Raw genomic sequence first — 17244 nt, forward strand, 5'->3', positions numbered from 1 at the left:
TTCGCTCACACTGGGTGGCTGAAATGGGCAGCACCAGTATGTTCCAGGGAAAAGATGATATCTTTCAATTTCATTAACTCATCATAACCAACCATAGGATACCATACATGGACTCAAGACTGTTAGTCTACCTTGTAATCGTGCCTGTAGGGTCCTTTGTCAACATGGTCTCCCACAGACCACTGTAGGACTTGTCCTTGAAATTGTGGCTGACCAGGATTTTTAGCCCCTGCCACTTATCCTGGATTGCAGCTATGTGCACCCCCATCTGCAGGATTGAACAGAGCAAGTGAGTTTGCAAATATGCAAATGTAACATTGTCTCATATGGCAATGCAGTGTCAAATAAATTCTTACATCTCTCTAGAGGCTCCTTGAAATGCCTCATCAGGTATGCCACACCATCATCGCCAAAGGTGAGAAGGCTGGCCTGGTCTTCTGGCCATGTGTCAGGGTTTAGCATGTTGAAAGACAGCTCTATAGTAGACTATTCATAGGAAGGTGGAGGTGGTGCAAAGGGAGAACAAACAAATTAAAGACATTTTGCTTGATGTACAGTGTCGCTCAATGCGGAACAATCTAATATTTTCAGGGATACTGGAGAATGACAACAGCAGAGGCTGGGAGGACACAGTCCGAGACTTTATGTCAACTCAACTAAAACTGCCCACTGATGTTGTGCGTAATGTCACTTTCTCCAGAGTCCATAGAATAGGTAAGGCCTCTGGAAATAGGCCACGGGCTATTATTGCATGTTTTGACAAATTTAAGCAAGCAAACGGAAATGGCGAAGAACATGGGCAGAGAACTCAGAAACACTGATTTTGGAATGAATGATCACTTCCCCACCGAGATCAATGAATGGAGAAAAAAACGATATCCCATCATGAAGGAAAAGCGTTGCCTGAATCAACGAGTCTCCATGGTGATGGATAAACTTTATATCAACGGGCAACTGTATCAGGACTCTAGGGTAACTCCCTGGCTATTTTAAATCCAATGTTCACATCTGAGTTTGTGAGTTGTAGTGTATCATGACATGAACTACAACAAATACATGCTCTAGTGATCTCCACTATAATGAATACATGCTCTATTGATCTCCACTTGACAAGGAAAGGGTTGCATACAGCTCAGGTTAATGTATGTAGCCTTCCTATCAAAATACATGAGGTTTTTAACTTGGTCAACATAAATAATATTCATATTTTGACTCTGACCGAAACGCATTTAGATGTATCTGTAAATTATGGGCAAATGAACATTCATGGCTATAGTCTACTGAGAAGAGACAGGAATAGGAATGGTGGGGGTGTAGCACTGTACATTCAGAATCATATACCTTTTTAAGAGGAGGGATGACCTTAATGTATGCCTCACCAGGCAGCCATATTAGTGGGATGTGTGTATAGACCTCCTAGCTCTAAGGTGTCCTATTTGGATGACAGAAATAGTGGCAGAAATTATTGGGAGTGTAACTAAACAACTGCTTATCATGGTCGTCTCAAATAACTAATCTATGTAAAAAAAATTATACATTAAAACAGCATGCATGATCAGAAGGATAGCTAAATATTTACCGGGAAAAATTCTAGAGCAAATAACACAAGCATTAATTGAGTCAGGTGAACTACTGTTCTGTGGTCTGGGGAAATGCATCAAGTGAAGTTAGGAGGCTGCAGAATGCACAACAAAGCAGCAAGGATTGTTTTAAGGTGGAGATATGGTTCTTCTGTTGTAGTCATGCGCAATGTTCTTGGTTGGTCATCAATCGACAAGATATGTAAAAAAAAAACATGCTTATTTTATTTCATAATATACATTTAAAACAGCCAAGTTCTATTCACAACGGTATTCAGTTGGTAAGAGACAGACATTCCGTAAATGCTAGGAATAGATTGTCCACTATCTATGCGTTATCCAGACAGAAAAGAGAAATAGGCAAAAGAACATTTAGATTTAGAGCAATAAAAAAAATAAAAAAATTAACTGAGCAAACCAGAAACATTTCAATATATAAATTTAATCATTATTTTAAAACAATTTAAATATAATACATAGAAATGTTGTGGGACTATAGTAGATGAAGAATCAATATTTTTTAGATTGAATATTTATTATGTTAGTATATATGTGAACATTTGTTGGTATTATAAATTGTATTTTAATATTTATTTAAGGAAGATTAGTCCAAATGGAGACTAAAAGAGATCCAAATCTAGTCAACGTCAGAACAGAATCTTCCAAACAATTCAGTCTCCTTCAACCCATGTCTCTTGTGCAACAGAAAACAATAATTCTGTGGTATTTACCATTCCAGCACTTAGTGCACGCACACAGACACACACGCACAGTATTGTTTAACATTCTCTGCTAGCAAATAAAACTAGATCATAGACAATTTATTAGTTACAAACCTATGTGCCTCTCTGCCTCTCTCTCTGCAGCTGGGCAATTACTCCCCCATAGTGGCCCATGTTCACAGAGGCACCATCTGCCCTGAAGTAGATGCACCTCTTCATCCATGATTCTCCTCTGGGCAAACAGCACGAAATGTGCCCTTGGTGACATCCAAAACACCTCGAATGACAACAAACAAAAAAAAAATTATACAAAGGTAAACTGAATAAAATGATCTCTTTATGAATAATGATTAAACTTTACACAAGAATAAGCCTATAAAGAGGAACAACTTACCATTGGCATGAGAGTGCTCAAGGGTCTGTTGTCCGACCATGAGATTGACTGGCTTCCCATCCTCCAACAAGCGTACGTAGACAATCTCGCATTTGGTGTTGGATATATCAGTGTCTCCGTCTATTAGAATGGCAAGATACTTCGCAGCTTTCAGCTTCGCTGACAGGCTCTCTCATTATGTCAGCAATTTGACAGATCATCTCCGCACATCTTAGATTACAACAGTAGGTTGTAATCTTTAATCGCACACAGTGCTCGTAAATATTTTTTCCGGTTCCACATATCTACTATTTTTAGGGGCAAATGCCAGTGAAATACTTGCACCATAGCACAAACTAGTCTTCAATCGTTCTATTCCCAGCTCATTGTTTTGCGCAATAATGCTACTTTCTTTAATGTTAGCAATGAGATCTACCTGCATAAAAGGAAACTTGACATTAACCTTTCTAGGGCAAGCGTTCCGCTAGCGGAACCCCTCGACAACATTCTGCTGAAAAGGCAGTGCGAAATTCAAAATGTTTTTTAGAAATATGTAACTTTCACACATTAACAAATCCAATACAGCAAATGAAAGATAAACATCTTGTTAATCTACCCATCGTGTCCGATTTCAAAAATGATTTACAGCGAAAGCACAACAAATGATTATGTTAGGTCATAGCCAAGTCAAAAAAACACACATCCATTTCTCCAGCCACTAACCTTTTGATGATCTTCATCAGATGACACTCATAGGACATCATGTTACACAATACATGTATGTTTTGTTCGATAATGTGCATATTTATATCCAAAAAATCTCAGTTTACATTGGCACGTTATGTTCAGTAATGTTTTGCTTCCAAAACATCCGGTGATTTTGCAGAGAGCCACATCAATTTATAGAAATACTCATAATAAACATTGCTAAAAGAAACACGTGTTATGCATTGAATTTGAGATTCACTTCTCCTTAATGCAACCACTGTGTCAGATTTGAAAAAAAATAGCCTTTAGACAACAAAGCAGCCAAAAAGATATCCGCCATATTGGGTAGTCAACATTACTCAGAAATAGCATTTTAAATATTCACTTACCTTTAATCTTCATCAGAATGCACTTCCAGGAATCCCAGTTCCACCACAAATGTTTGATTTGTGATAATGTCCATCAGTTGTGTCCAAATATCTTCTTTTGTTAGGGCATTTGGTAAACAAATCCAAAAGCGCTTTCAGATCGTGCCGAACATCGGAAGAAAAGTTCAAAAAAGTTCTGTTTACAGCCCGTAGAAACATGCCAAACTAAGTATGTAATCAATCTTAATGAAGTTTTATGTTAAAAACATCCTTAATGTTCCAACCGGACAATTCCTTTGTCTGTACAAATGAAGTGGAATGTAGCTACCTTTTTACTTGAGCGCGCCAGACCGAGGCTGTGGCACTCTGCCAGACCACTCACTCAAAGAGCTCTTATGAGTATCCTCAAAACAGTTTGTAAATACTGTTGACATCTAGTGGAAGCTTTGGGAAGTGAAACATAACTAATATCCCACTGTATATTCAATGGGGGCTGAGTTGAAAAACTACAAACCTCAGATTTCCCACTTCTTGGTTGTTTTTTTTCTTAGGTTTTTGCTTGCCATGTGAGTTCTGTTATACTCGCATATCATTCAAACAGTTTTAGAAACTTCAGTGTTTTCTATCAGAATGTACTAATTCTATGCATATTCTAGCCTTTACGGCTGAGTAGCAGGCAGCATAATTTGGGCACGTTTTTCATCCAAGCTACCCAATACTGCCCCCTACTCCAAAGAAGTTAACTTCCTGACTGATGTCTTGAGATTTTGCTTCAATATATCCACATAATTTTCCTCCTCATGATGCCATCTATTTTGTGAAGTGCACCAGTCCCTCCTGCAGCAAAGCACCCCCACAACATGATGCTGCCACCCCCGTGCTTCACGGTTGGGATGTTGTCCTTCGGCTTGCAAGCATCCCCTTTTTCCTCCAAACATAACAATGGTCATTATGGCCAAACAGTTCTATTTCAATTTTATCAGACCAGAGGACATTTCTCCAAAAAGTACGATATTTGTGCCCATGTATTTGTCCCCAAACCGTAGTCTGGCATTTTTATGGCAGTTTTGGAGCATTGGCTTCTTCCTTGCTGAGCGGCCTTTCGGGTTATGTCGATATAGGACTCGTTTTACTGTGGATATAGATACTTTTGTACCTGTTTCCTCCAGCATCTTCACAAGGTCCTTTGCTGTTGTTCTGGGATTTATTTGCACTTTTCGCACCACATTACGTTTATCTCTAGAAGACAGAACGCGTCTCCTTCCTGAGCGTTATGACAACTGCGTGGTCCCATGGTGTTTATATTTGCATACTATTGTTTGTACAGATGAACGTGGTACCTTCAAGCATTTGGAAACTGCTCCCCATTTTTATTTATTTTTTCCTGAGGTCTTGACTGATTTGATTTTCCCATGATGTCAAGCAAAGAGGCACAGAGTTTGAAGATAGGCCTTGAAATACATCCACAGGTACACCTCCAATTGACTTAAATTATGTCAATTAGCCTATCAGAAGCTTCTAAAGCCATGATGACATTTTCTGGAATTTTCCAAGCTGTTTATAGGCTGTCAACTTCTGACCCACTAGAATTGTGATGCAGTGAAATAATCTGTCTGTAAATAATAGTTGGAAAAATTAGTTGTCATATACAAAGTAGATTTCCTAACCGACTTGCCAAAACAGTCCTTCCAAAATGTTGCGGAGGATGAGAACATCAGTCATGGACACTTCATTTTTCCACTTTTCATTATTCATATTCCCATAATATTCAGTTATACATTCAAGAATATTTTCATTTTACTCTGTTTAAATTACAACACAACATGCATTCAGACAGCTGGATGTGTTGAGGTAATGACAAAAATAATTAATTCCTATGTTGAAATTACTCTTTGTGCAAGGTAGAGAACACGTTCTTCATTATGATATTTTGTTACATTATTAAATGTTTTTTCTTTTTTAAATCATTACTGCCATGGTGTTTTTAATGGTTCCATGAGAATGACCCAGTAAACATAACATGAACGAACACAATTTTCATGGCAGGCATGCCGTATAAGCCCCCCCTGTGCCTGCTATGTCCGCTCTCCACCGTCATAACTCTGCTGTTCTGTTGAAAAGATGGCGTACCCCAGAACCCACAACCCATTTGCAGATGATGATGAGGAGGAGCAGCGCTGGTCAAGTGGGGGATTTGACGACCCCCCAGAGAGGGGGATGAGTGAGGCAGAGCGCAAGCAGAGATGCCTCCAACAGGAAGTGATGCGTACGGCCAAGTCTGCGGTGGTCAGCAGCCACCGCTCCCTGGGGCTCATCTATGAGTCAGAGAAGATCGGCGCTGAGACTGCAGAGGTAAGCCTATTCATTCAGAAAGTATTCAGACCCCCCTGACTTTTTCCACATTTTGTTACGTTACAGCCTTATTCTATTTCAAGCGACACACAATACCCGTTTTTAATGAAGAAGCAAAAACAGGTTTTTAGAAATGTTTGCAAAATGTTTTTATAACTGAAATATCACATTTACATAAATATTCAGACCTTTTACTCAGCACTTTGCAGCTGAAAAACATTCCCACATAATGATGCTGCAACCACAATGATTCACCGTAGGGATGGTGCCAGGTTTCCTCCAGACGTGAAGCTCAGCTGCAGGCCAAAGAGTTTAATATTGGTTTCATCAGACCAGAAAATCTTGTTTCTCATGGTCAGACTCCTTTAGGTGCTCTTTGGCCAACTCCAAGTGGGCTATTGTGTGCCTTTTACTGAGGAGTGGCTTCCATCTGGCCACTCTACCATAAAGGCCTGATTTTGGTGGAGTTCTGCAGAGATGGTTGTCCTCCTTGAAGGTTCTCCCACCTCCACAGAACTCTGGAGCTCTGTCAGTGACCATTTGTGTTCTTGGCCACGTCCCTGACTAGGCCCTTCTCCCCCTATTGCCCCGTTTGGACGGGTGGTGATAGGGGGAGATGCTGTACCTCGGGGAAAAGTCACCCTGGAGCATCTGTATTATCAAAGTCCAGCATTGTTAGATGTATTTCTCCATGTTTTTTGGCCCACTGTAAAGAGTAATACAGCCGAGTGAATTTGATAACACTGATTTCCTCTCTGTGTCCATCCGTAGGAGCTGATGCGTCAGGGGGAGGCTCTGAAGAGGACCGAGAGGATGGTGGACAACATGGGCCAAGACCTGAAAACCAGCCAGAAACACATCAACAGCATTAAGAGTGTGTGGGGAGGCCTTGTCACTTACTTTAAGGCCAAGCCTGAGACCACCAAGTCCCTGCCAGAAGAGCCTGTTGTCTACCAAGCCAGCAGCAAGTAATGCCCAGTCCCTCCCTGCTTATTCCTACCTCAATCTCTTTACTCTGGCATGTGCTGTTGCTATATACAATGCTAGTGAACAACTTTTCATGGGATATCCCAAACATTCCACCATCAGTAGCCCCTTGTTGACTGAGTATTTAGGCTATCCGCGGTGATACTATCATGGTTTCTGCCATGTTGCCCATACAAGAGGTGTAAGATGGTGGTAGAGGGCTTATTCTTACACTGTCAGTCTTTACTTTTTATGTGTTCAAGTCTGATTAAACTGTGAAGTGTGTAATGTATTTGGTCAAAGATCATCCTGCCTTGAGTCTCTGACTGTATGTGTGTGTGTTAGATTGCAGAATGCCATGTCTCACAGTAAGGAGCATGAAGGCAAGTACCAGGCCAGTCACCCCAACCTGAGGAAGTTGGACATTGGAGGTAAGGCCACAAACCTCAGCCACAAAATAATATCTCCTTTGTCATCCCTTGTTCCCTTTTAGTTGGTCAACTTGGTACAACACAGCTATGAGGAGTTTGTGTGCTAGAGCCCTCTACTGAAGAATATTATAATTACGCTTGACAAGGCCAGTGAACACCATGCCTCACCGGGAGCTCTGCCTTCCACAGGTGATAAACCCGAGGCACGGATTCGTTCCTTAAATTCTCCCGCTCTTCACCTCGAGCTGAGCAGAACAATTTACACATTTTAAGAAACATTTTGTGTTCCAATGTTATTTATCAGGGTTACGCCAACTTAACTGTCTTATGTAAGGAGGGCGTGCTCATCCTTCTGGACATTGTTAAAGTTTGGTAACTAGATTTGTGAAGTTCCCTACAATTTGTTAGTTTTTCTTTGGCCTGTTTAGCCTTGCTAACTGGTTGTTAATAATATGACAAGCACAAACGAGTCGTCTAAGGCCGGGTTTGAGTTCACAATCTTGCCCAATGTCTTTGTCTCGGCTGGGTACATGCTCAGGCTGCCCTGGATGGAACCAGCCCCTGGATATTCACTATGTATCTTTTTTGTCACATGCGCAGAGCATACAGATAAGAGGCATTGAGTGAAAAATCTGCCCGACACCTCTGTTATAAGCCCAATCAATACGCAAGAATTCTAAATATAATTGTTTTTTGGCCAAGATTCAAAAGAGCCATTTTTATTTCTCATTGGTAACTGAATACAGGCTTAAACATGTCACACACCACTTTGCAATGAGCTGGAGGCAGTATGCATTTTGAAAATACATACACTATATATACAAAAGTATGTAGACACCCCTTCAAATTAGTGCATTCGGCTATTTCAGCCACACCTGTTGCTGACCGGTGTATAAAATCGAACACACCACCATAGGCCAAACATTTGGCAGTAGAATAGCTTTCTGACGAGCCCAGTGACTTTCAGTGTGGCACCGTCATAGGATGCTACCTTTCCAACAAGTCAGTTTGTAAGATTTCTGCCCTGCTAGAGCTGCCCCGGTCAACTGTAAGTGATGTTATTGTGAAGTGTAAACGTCTAGGAGTAACAACGGCTCAGCTGGGATGCTGGCCTTCTAGGCAAAGTTGCAAAGAAAAATCCATCTCGGACTGATCAATAAAAAAGATTAAGATGGGCAAAAGAACAGAACAGACACTGGACATTGTTGACATTGAGACTGGTGTTTTGTGGGTACTATTTAATGAAGATGCCAGTTGAGGACTTGTGAGGTGTCTGTTTCTCAAACTAGACACACACACTCTTGCTCATTTGTGCACCGGGCCTCCCACTCTTTCTATTCTGGTTAGAGACAGTTTGCACTGTTCTGTGAAGGGAGTAGTACACAGCGTTGTATGAGATCTTCAGTTTCTTGGCAATTTCTCGCATGCAATAGCCTTCATTTCTCAGAACAAGAATAGACTGAAGAGTTTCAGAAGAAAGTCCTTTGTTTCTGGCTGTTTTTAGCCTGTAATTGAACCCACAAATGCTGATGCTAGATACTCAACTAATCTAAAGAAGGACAGTTTTATTGCTTCTTTAATCAGGACAACAGTTTTCAGCTAGGCTAACATAATTGCAAAAGGATTTTCAAATGATCAATTAGCTAATCCAAGTTTAGCGTTTTAAAAGGCTAACACAACATGCCATTGGAACACAGGAGTTATTGTTGCTGATAATGGGCCTCTCTACGCCTATGTATAGAGGCACATAACAATGTCTACACTGTATTTCGGATCAATTTGATGTTATTTTAATGGGCAAAAAATGTTTTTCTTTCAAAAACAAGAATTTCGAAGTGAATCCAAACTTTTGTTTGTGTGTGCGCCAGTTAGCAGATTTTGCTGTTTTGGTACTGCCCATATGTAGATTGTTTGGGAATGGCAAAAAAAATACAACGTTTACTTAGAGTTAAATCTGCAAAGTCATAGTCAATTGATCAATAATATAATACTCTTAGCAAAGGTGTTTATCTTTAATTTACAATCTGTCAACTATGAGAATATAAATATTTTGTGAAACAGCACAGTGGAAAAATATATGGCAGCTAGAAATCAAAACCTGATGGTCTTCAGAGATTGGAGGGGTTGAGGGTTGCTGAAGGCTGGGACTAAAAATAAACAAGGTAGTTTACATTAGTTATGTCTGAAATGTATGTATAAGCTGAAAGTAAAAGCCTAAGTATTGTTGTCCATTAGTTTACTCAATTTAAGGGGGGGGGGGGGGAGTAATAAAAATGTAATATATTTAATTAGTTTACTCCAATTAGGGGTAATAGGGTTAGGGAAAATATTAAAGGCAGAAAATATATATATAAAAGTCCCTTTTTCAGGACCCTGTCTTTCAAATATAATTTGTAAAAATGCAAATAACTTCACAGATAGCTCTGTAGCTCTAACTCAAAAGTTCTGGGACACTGTAAAGTCCATGGAGAACAAGAGCACCTCCTCCCAGCTGCTCACTGCACTGAGTCCATGGAGTGCAGTGAGGCAACACGGTCAACACCGATAAATCCATGATAATCGAAAACTTCAACAAGCATTTCTCAACGGCTGGCCATGCCTTCCTCCTGGCTACTCCAACCTTGGCCCCCCCGCAGCTACTCGCCCAAGCCTCCCCAGCTTCTCCTTTACCCAAATCCAGATAGCAGATGTTCTGAAAGAGCTGCAAAACCTGGACCCATACATCTGCTGGGCTTGACAATCTGGACCCTCTATTTCGGAAACTATCCACCGCCATTGTCGCAACCCCTATTACCAGCCTGTTCAACCTCTCTTTCGTATCGTCTGAGATCCCCAAGGATTGGAAAGCTGCCGTGGTCATCCCCCTCTTCAAAGGGGGAGACACCCTGGACCCAAACTGTTACAGACCTATATCCATCCTGCCCTGCCTATCTATGGTCTTCGAAAGCCTAGTCAACAAACAGATCACTGACCATCTCGAATCCCACCGTACCTTCTCCGCTGTGCAATCTGGTTTCCGAGCCGGTCACGGGTGCACCTCAGCCACGCTCAAGGTACTAAACGATATCATAACCGCCATTGATAAAAGCCAGTACTGTGCAGCCGTCTTCATCGAACTGGCCAAAGCTTTCAACTCTGTCAATTATCATTCTTATCGGCAGACTCGGTTTTTCTAATGACTGCCTTGCCTGGTTCACCAACTACTTTGCAGACAGAATTCAGTGTGTCAAATCGGAGGGCATGTTGTCCGGTCCACCTCTAGATGACACCATTCTATATACTTCTGGCCCTTCCTTGGACACTGTGCTATCTGACCTCCAAACGAGCTTCAATGCCATACAACACTCCTTCCGTGGCCTCCAACGGCTCTTAAACGCTAGTAAAACCAAATGCATGCTTTTCAACCGTTCGCTACCTGCACGCCCGACTAGCATCACCACCCTGGATGGTTCCGACCTAGAATACGTGGTCATCTATAAGTACCTCGGTGTCTGGCTAGACTGCAAACTCTCCTTCCAGACTCATATCAAACATCTCCAATCCAAAATCAAATCTAGAATCTGCTTTCTATTTCGCAACAAAGCCTCCTTCACTCACGCCGCCAAACTTACCCTAGTAAAACTGACTATCCTACCGATCCTCGACTTCGGCGATGTCATCTACAAAATAGCATCCAATACTCTACTCAGCAAACTGGATGCAGTTTATTACAGTGCCATCCGTTTTGTTACTAAAGCACCTTTTACCACCCACCACTGCGACCTGTATGCTCTAGTCGGCTGGCCCTCGCTACATATTTATCGCCAGACCCACTGGCTCCAGGTCATCTACAAGCCCATGCTTGGTAAAGCTCCGCCTTATCTCAGTTCACTGGTCACGATGTCAACACCCACCCGTAGCAAGCATTCCAGCAGGTGTATCTCACTGATCATCTCTAAAGCCAACACCTCATTTGGCCGCCTTCCAGTTCTCTGCTGCCTGTGACTGGAACGAATAGCAAAAATCCCTGAAGTTGGAGGCTTATTTCCCTCACCAACTTTAAACATCTGCTATCTGAGCAGCTAACCGATCGCTGCAGCTGTACATAGTCCATCGGTAAATAGCCCACCTACCTCATCCCCATACTGTTTTTATTTTATTTACTTTTCTGCTCTTTTGTACACCAGTATCTCTACCTGCACATGACCATCTGATAATTTATCACTCCAGTGTTAATCTGCTAAATTGTAGTTATTCGCCTACCTCCTCATGCCTTTTGCACACAATGTATACAGACTCTTTCTTTTTTTTTCTACTGTTATTGACTTGTTTATTGTTTACTCTATGTGTTATCTGTTCACACCGCTATGCTTTATCTTAGCCAGGTCGCAGTTGTAAATGAGAACTTGTTCTCAACTGGCCTACCTGGTTAAATAAAGATAAAATAAGACAGATCTTCATTGCAAAGGGTTTAAACATTGTTTCCCATGCTTGTTCAATAAACCATAAACAATTAAGGAACATGCACCTGTGGAACAGTCGTTAATTGCCTAAGCTGTTAGTGTCTTAAAGTCAAAGGTATGAAAATGTAGGACACTCTAAAGAGGCCTTTCTACTGATTCTGAAAAACACAGAAAGAAAAATGCCCAGGGTCCCTGCTCATCTGCGTGAATGTGCCTTAGGCATGCTGCAAGGAGGCATAAGGGCTGGAGATGTCTGTACTGTGAGACGCCGAAGACAGCGCTACAGGAAGACAGGACGGACAGCTGATCGTCCTCGCAGTGGCAGACGACGTGTAACAACACCTGCACAGGATCGGTACATCCGAACATCACACCTGCGGGACAGGTCCCGGATGGCAAAAACCACTCCCCGAGTTACATCAGGAACACACAATACCACCAACAGTGCTCAGACTGTCCGCAATAGGCTGAGAGAGGCTAGACTGAGCGCTTGTAGGCCTGTTGTAAAGGCAGATCCTCACCAGACATCACCGGAAACAACGTTGCCTATGCTGAAACAAGCCCACTGTCGCTGGACCAGACAGGACTGGCAAAAAGTGCTCTTCACTGACGAGTCGTGGTTTTGTCTCACCAGGGGTGATGGTCGGATTCCATACACGCTGTCTGCTATCTTCCCGTTGCTGTTGAAACCGTTTCATCCGTGAAGAGCACACTTCTCCAGCTTGCCAGTGGCCACCGTAGGGTGAGCATTTGCCCACTGAAGTCGGTTACGACGTTCGACTGCAGTCAGGTCAAGACCCTGGTGAGGACAACGAGCGTACAGATGAGCTTCCCTGAGACGGTTTGACAGTTTGAAATTCTTCGGTTGTGCAAACCCACAGTTTCATCAGCTTTCCGGGTGGCGACGGAAAGCCACATCAGACGACCCCGCAGGTCAAGAAGCCAGATGTGGAGGTCCTGGGCTTGCGTGGTTACCGGTTATGAGGCCAGTTGATCTTACTGCCAAATTCTCTAAAGCAACGAAGGTGGCTTATGGTAGAGAGAGAAACATTAAATGCTCTGGTGGTCATTCCTTCAGTCAGCTTGTCAATTGCACGCTCCCTTCAAAACTTGAGACATCTGTGTTGTGACAACTGCACATTTTAGTGGCCTTTTTATTGTCCTGTGTAATGATCATGCTTCTTGATATGTCACACCTGTCAGGTGGATGGATTATCTTGGTAAAGGAGAAATCCTCACTAACAGGGATGTAAACACATTTGTGCATTGATTTGGAGAGAAATAAGCTTTTTGTGCATATAGAAAATGTCTAGGATCTTTAATTTCAGCTCATGAAACATGGGACCAAGACTTTGTTGCGTTTTTTATATTTTTGTTCAGTGTATTTCCTGATATGTGACCTCACATACTTTGACAGAGACAGGCCCGTCTGTGATTTGTTGATCACTATTATGCAAATGACAGCAGCATTTTTAAGTCTTTATTTTCCTCATATTGTAATAGGTCATATTTCATAGAAATCTGGAACACTTGGCAGCTACTTTAAGCAAAAGGATAATTTTCTGTCAATGACATCTCCTCCTGTGTGTGGTGTAGGTTTTGACGCATTTGCATCAGATGACAGCTCATCTAGTCAAAATGGCTACCCTGCAAACAGACAGCTTAGAGCCGCCCACCAGACCCTGGACAACAATTTAGGTAAGAGCCTTCCAGGACCTATGGGAAATAACAATTACATTTGTCTTAATTTGATTCATAACTTTTAATGGCGATCAACAACAAAAGAATCCAACTCCTTATCAGCAGTAACATCTGTTTTTGTATATCTGTTTTTGTGTGAAGCCGAAGGCAAATTTCCACATATTGTGGAGAATTAAAAAATATATATTTTAATGAACCCCTGTTTTCTTGAACTGCTCCAGATGAGATGTCCCTGGGCCTGGGAAGGTTAAAGAACCTAGGACTGGGCCTCCAATCTGAAATTGAGAATCAGGACACTTCTCTGGACAATCTGCTGGGTAAAGTGGACAAGCTGGACCTCAAGATCAACAACACCAACCAGCAGATTAAAAACCTCAAATAATAAATCCCAAACATTCTGACTCACCGGTCAGAGACACCGATCAACTCAACTCCCCCTTACCTGGGTTTCGCTACAAAGCAGCTCTCTGTGCACCAAGATATCTTATTCCTCTATGATAGAGTACCAATGTTATTGATACTCTAATGAATGATATTCAGTTCCTCAAACAGCTCCATATAAATGCATAGACCACCCTGTTCTTGACGATTTATGATTTGTTATCTTGTGATTTTTTTTAGAAAGGAAGGATCTCTGTGAGTAGGACCTGTGTAGTGGGTTTAAAGGGTAGTTGAGATAAGTGTTAATGGTCTGTTATTGTTGTCCTCAGTTTGCATCGTGGTAAGTTGCATTTGAATTAATTTAGTTACCAAATTAAATTTCAACTCAAAGCGAGGGATCCTCTTTGAAAACAAAGTGCCACTTGCATTCATGAATTTAATTTGAAAGGGTCTACTGACTTGACTGAATTGAAATGCTATTGACCCCAACCTTGATCGCTGTGTCCAGAAGCCAGAAAAATAAATTGAGTGGTGCTTGTTTGAAACTGGAATGTCATACTGTGGTATGTATGCTGTCCGCTGCCTGTTGATTAGATAATTCATATCCTATTTGTAACTTTTTGAGATGACATACCCACAGAACTCAAATGAATGATTCATTACATTTCTTTAGACTCACCCACACTCTTGTACATAAACATCCCCCCCCCCAGCCCTTGCTGGACCTGTGCTTGGTTCATGTAGAAATAGACAAAGAACCACCTGTTCCCCTGGAAGGTTCAAGTGCCATCCACTCTTGTCTTACACCAGGTCTTAGGCTCGAATTCAATCTGACGCACATTATAGTGCTGTCAACAATGCACCTTTTTTAAAGGCAATGTTACGGCATTTTGCGGAAGTTGCATTCATGGTAAATGCTTAAATATGTCACACGTGCTCCAACGTGTTTCGGATTAAATATCGGCCTTTTATTTTATTTGGGGATCTGAAAAAATGTAACCTGATGTGGTAGCCTAGTGGTTAAGAGCGTTGGGCCAGTAACTCGAAGGGACGCTGGTTCGAATCCCAGAGCCGACTAGGTAAAACATCTGTCGACGTACCCTTCAGCAAGGCACTTAACCCTAATTGTTCCTGTAAATTGCTCCGGATAAGAAGGTCTGCTAAATGACTAAAAATGTAAATGTTCAACCTTCATGTTGCTTTAACTTATCCTGTGACTTCAAATGTTTGTAAATGAAGAGATGAGGAAAGGAAGCCACTCACACTATTGAACTGCAACCCCAGTGTCTCACAACACAAGTGGCTTCTTGTATGTGTAGCCACTTCTGTTTCTCATATTGTTTTTGCAAGCTACCGCTCCAAACCTTGCTACTTTTCTGAAGGGATGTCAATGTGTGGAAATATGCGGAATGGAAATTGCATTGTTAATTCTTCCTTAATTTGCTTTTTCATCCTTTTACTTTTGTTGTCACCTTGTGTATAATTTCTTTTGTGATTGAGGAGAATATTTAACAGATAATGTGACTGCTCTTTGTCTGATAAATGACTTCTGCAAACGGAAGGAACATGTATGCCTTCCTCGTGTGTGTGTGTGTGTGTGCACAGAAGTATATGAAACCTCTGTATTACCTTTTTACAAATGTCAATGCACACATGCTAAGAATATGGTTTAAATACAGACTTTAAATTGAGAGACATGTATTCTGTTGTCTTCCTAGAGATGTAGACGAATATCCCATACTCTAACTTGTTTGCGTAATGTTGATGCGGTTACTTAAACTGCTGTAACTTTTTTGATCTGAATATAATTTTTTAGTCCAAACTCCAGATTTGAGTAGCAGAGAAGTAGAAGAAGCTGGTAAACCTTTTTTTTGTGGTTGCAAAGTGGAATTATTAGCTGATTTGTGTCAAAAGTTGCATGATTTCACTCACAGAAAATGACAGTTCGAAGTGATGTCAAAATGGGGAGCCTTAGAATCTTGAGAAATCCCATGTTAGTGGATTTGGGCAACAAAAAAAACGGACTAATAGTTTAACAGATATCATAAAGTTGTATACAAGCAACTCGATCGAGACAGTTCCGCACATTTTTGAAGTTGGAATGGCATTTCAAGCTTAAACGGTGTAGGAAGAGTAGCGTGCGGAGGAAGAAGAATAACAACTAGATAACTTTTTACAAGTAAAGTTGTGGGGCTAGCAAAAGCTCTTTAAACGTTTGTTTGTGGTAGTGAAAGATGTGTAAAAATGTCATTTTTAATTCCCATCAAGTCAGTAGATTTGGTCAGTAGTTTGCTGTTTATTCAGAAGTTGTGTAATTTTGTGTTTGAGTTGTGTAATGTGGTTCAGTAATTTTTTTATTTTTTTATTTATTTTACCTTTATTTAACCAGGTAGGCAAGTTGAGAACAAGTTCTCATTTACAATTGCGACCTGGCCAAGATAAAGCAAAGCAGTTCGGCAGATACAACGACACAGAGTTACACATGGAGTAAAACAAACATACAGTCAATAATACAGTATAAACAAGTCTATATACAATGTGAGCAAATGTGGTGAGAAGGGAGGTAAAGGCAAAAAAGGCCATGATGGCAAAGTAAATACAATATAGCAAGTAAAACACTGGAATGGTAGTTTTGCAATGGAAGAATGTGCAAAGTAGAAATAAAAATAATGGGGTGCAAAGGAGCAAAATAAATAAATAAATAAAAATTAAATACAGTTGGGAAAGAGGTAGTTGTTTGGGCTAAATTATAGGTGGGCTATGTACAGGTGCAGTAATCTGTGAGCTGCTCTGACAGTTGGTGCTTAAAGCTAGTGAGGGAGATAAGTGTTTCCAGTTTCAGAGATTTTTGTAGTTCGTTCCAGTCATTGGCAGCAGAGAACTGGAAGGAGAGGCGGCCAAAGAAAGAATTGGTTTTGGGGGTGACTAGAGAGATATACCTGCTGGAGCGTGTGCTACAAGTGGGAGATGCTATGGTGATCAGCGAGCTGAGATAAGGGGGGACTTTACCTAGCAGGGTCTTGTAGATGACATGGAGCCAGTGGGTTTGGCGACGAGTATGAAGCGAGGGCCAGCCAACGAGAGCATACAGGTTGCAATGGTGGGTAGTATATGGGGCTTTGGTGATAAAACGGATTGCACTGTGATAGACTGCATCCAATTTGTTGAGTAGGGTATTGGAGGCTATTTTGTAAATGACATCGCCAAAGTCGAGGATTGG

The 17244-nt window shown here is 41.3% G+C and overlaps 1 protein-coding gene across 4 annotated transcripts in view; it reads left to right on the forward strand.

The window, feature by feature from the left end:
- The window catches only part of snap29 (synaptosome associated protein 29), a 17986-nt gene extending 2271 nt beyond the window's left edge, over window positions 1-15715 (forward strand). For 2 of the 4 annotated variants that reach the window (XM_020505930.2, XM_031793937.1), the window contains exons 2-6: window positions 5873-6103; window positions 6875-7071; window positions 7415-7500; window positions 13539-13640; window positions 13865-15715. In XM_020505930.2, coding sequence (XP_020361519.1) covers window positions 5873-6103; window positions 6875-7071; window positions 7415-7500; window positions 13539-13640; window positions 13865-14025 — 777 coding nt within the window. In that variant the 3' untranslated portion in view covers window positions 14026-15715. Of the gene's footprint in view, window positions 1-2446; window positions 2617-5140; window positions 5221-5872; window positions 6104-6874; window positions 7072-7414; window positions 7501-13538; window positions 13641-13864 lie in introns of those variants that run through there. The other 2 variants (XM_020505929.2, XM_020505931.2) reach the window with 2 other exon arrangements.
- Window positions 15716-17244: the final 1529 nt, after the last annotated feature.

This window comes from Oncorhynchus kisutch, linkage group LG17 (genome assembly GCF_002021735.2).
Source record: "Oncorhynchus kisutch isolate 150728-3 linkage group LG17, Okis_V2, whole genome shotgun sequence".
NCBI lineage: Eukaryota > Metazoa > Chordata > Actinopteri > Salmoniformes > Salmonidae > Oncorhynchus > Oncorhynchus kisutch.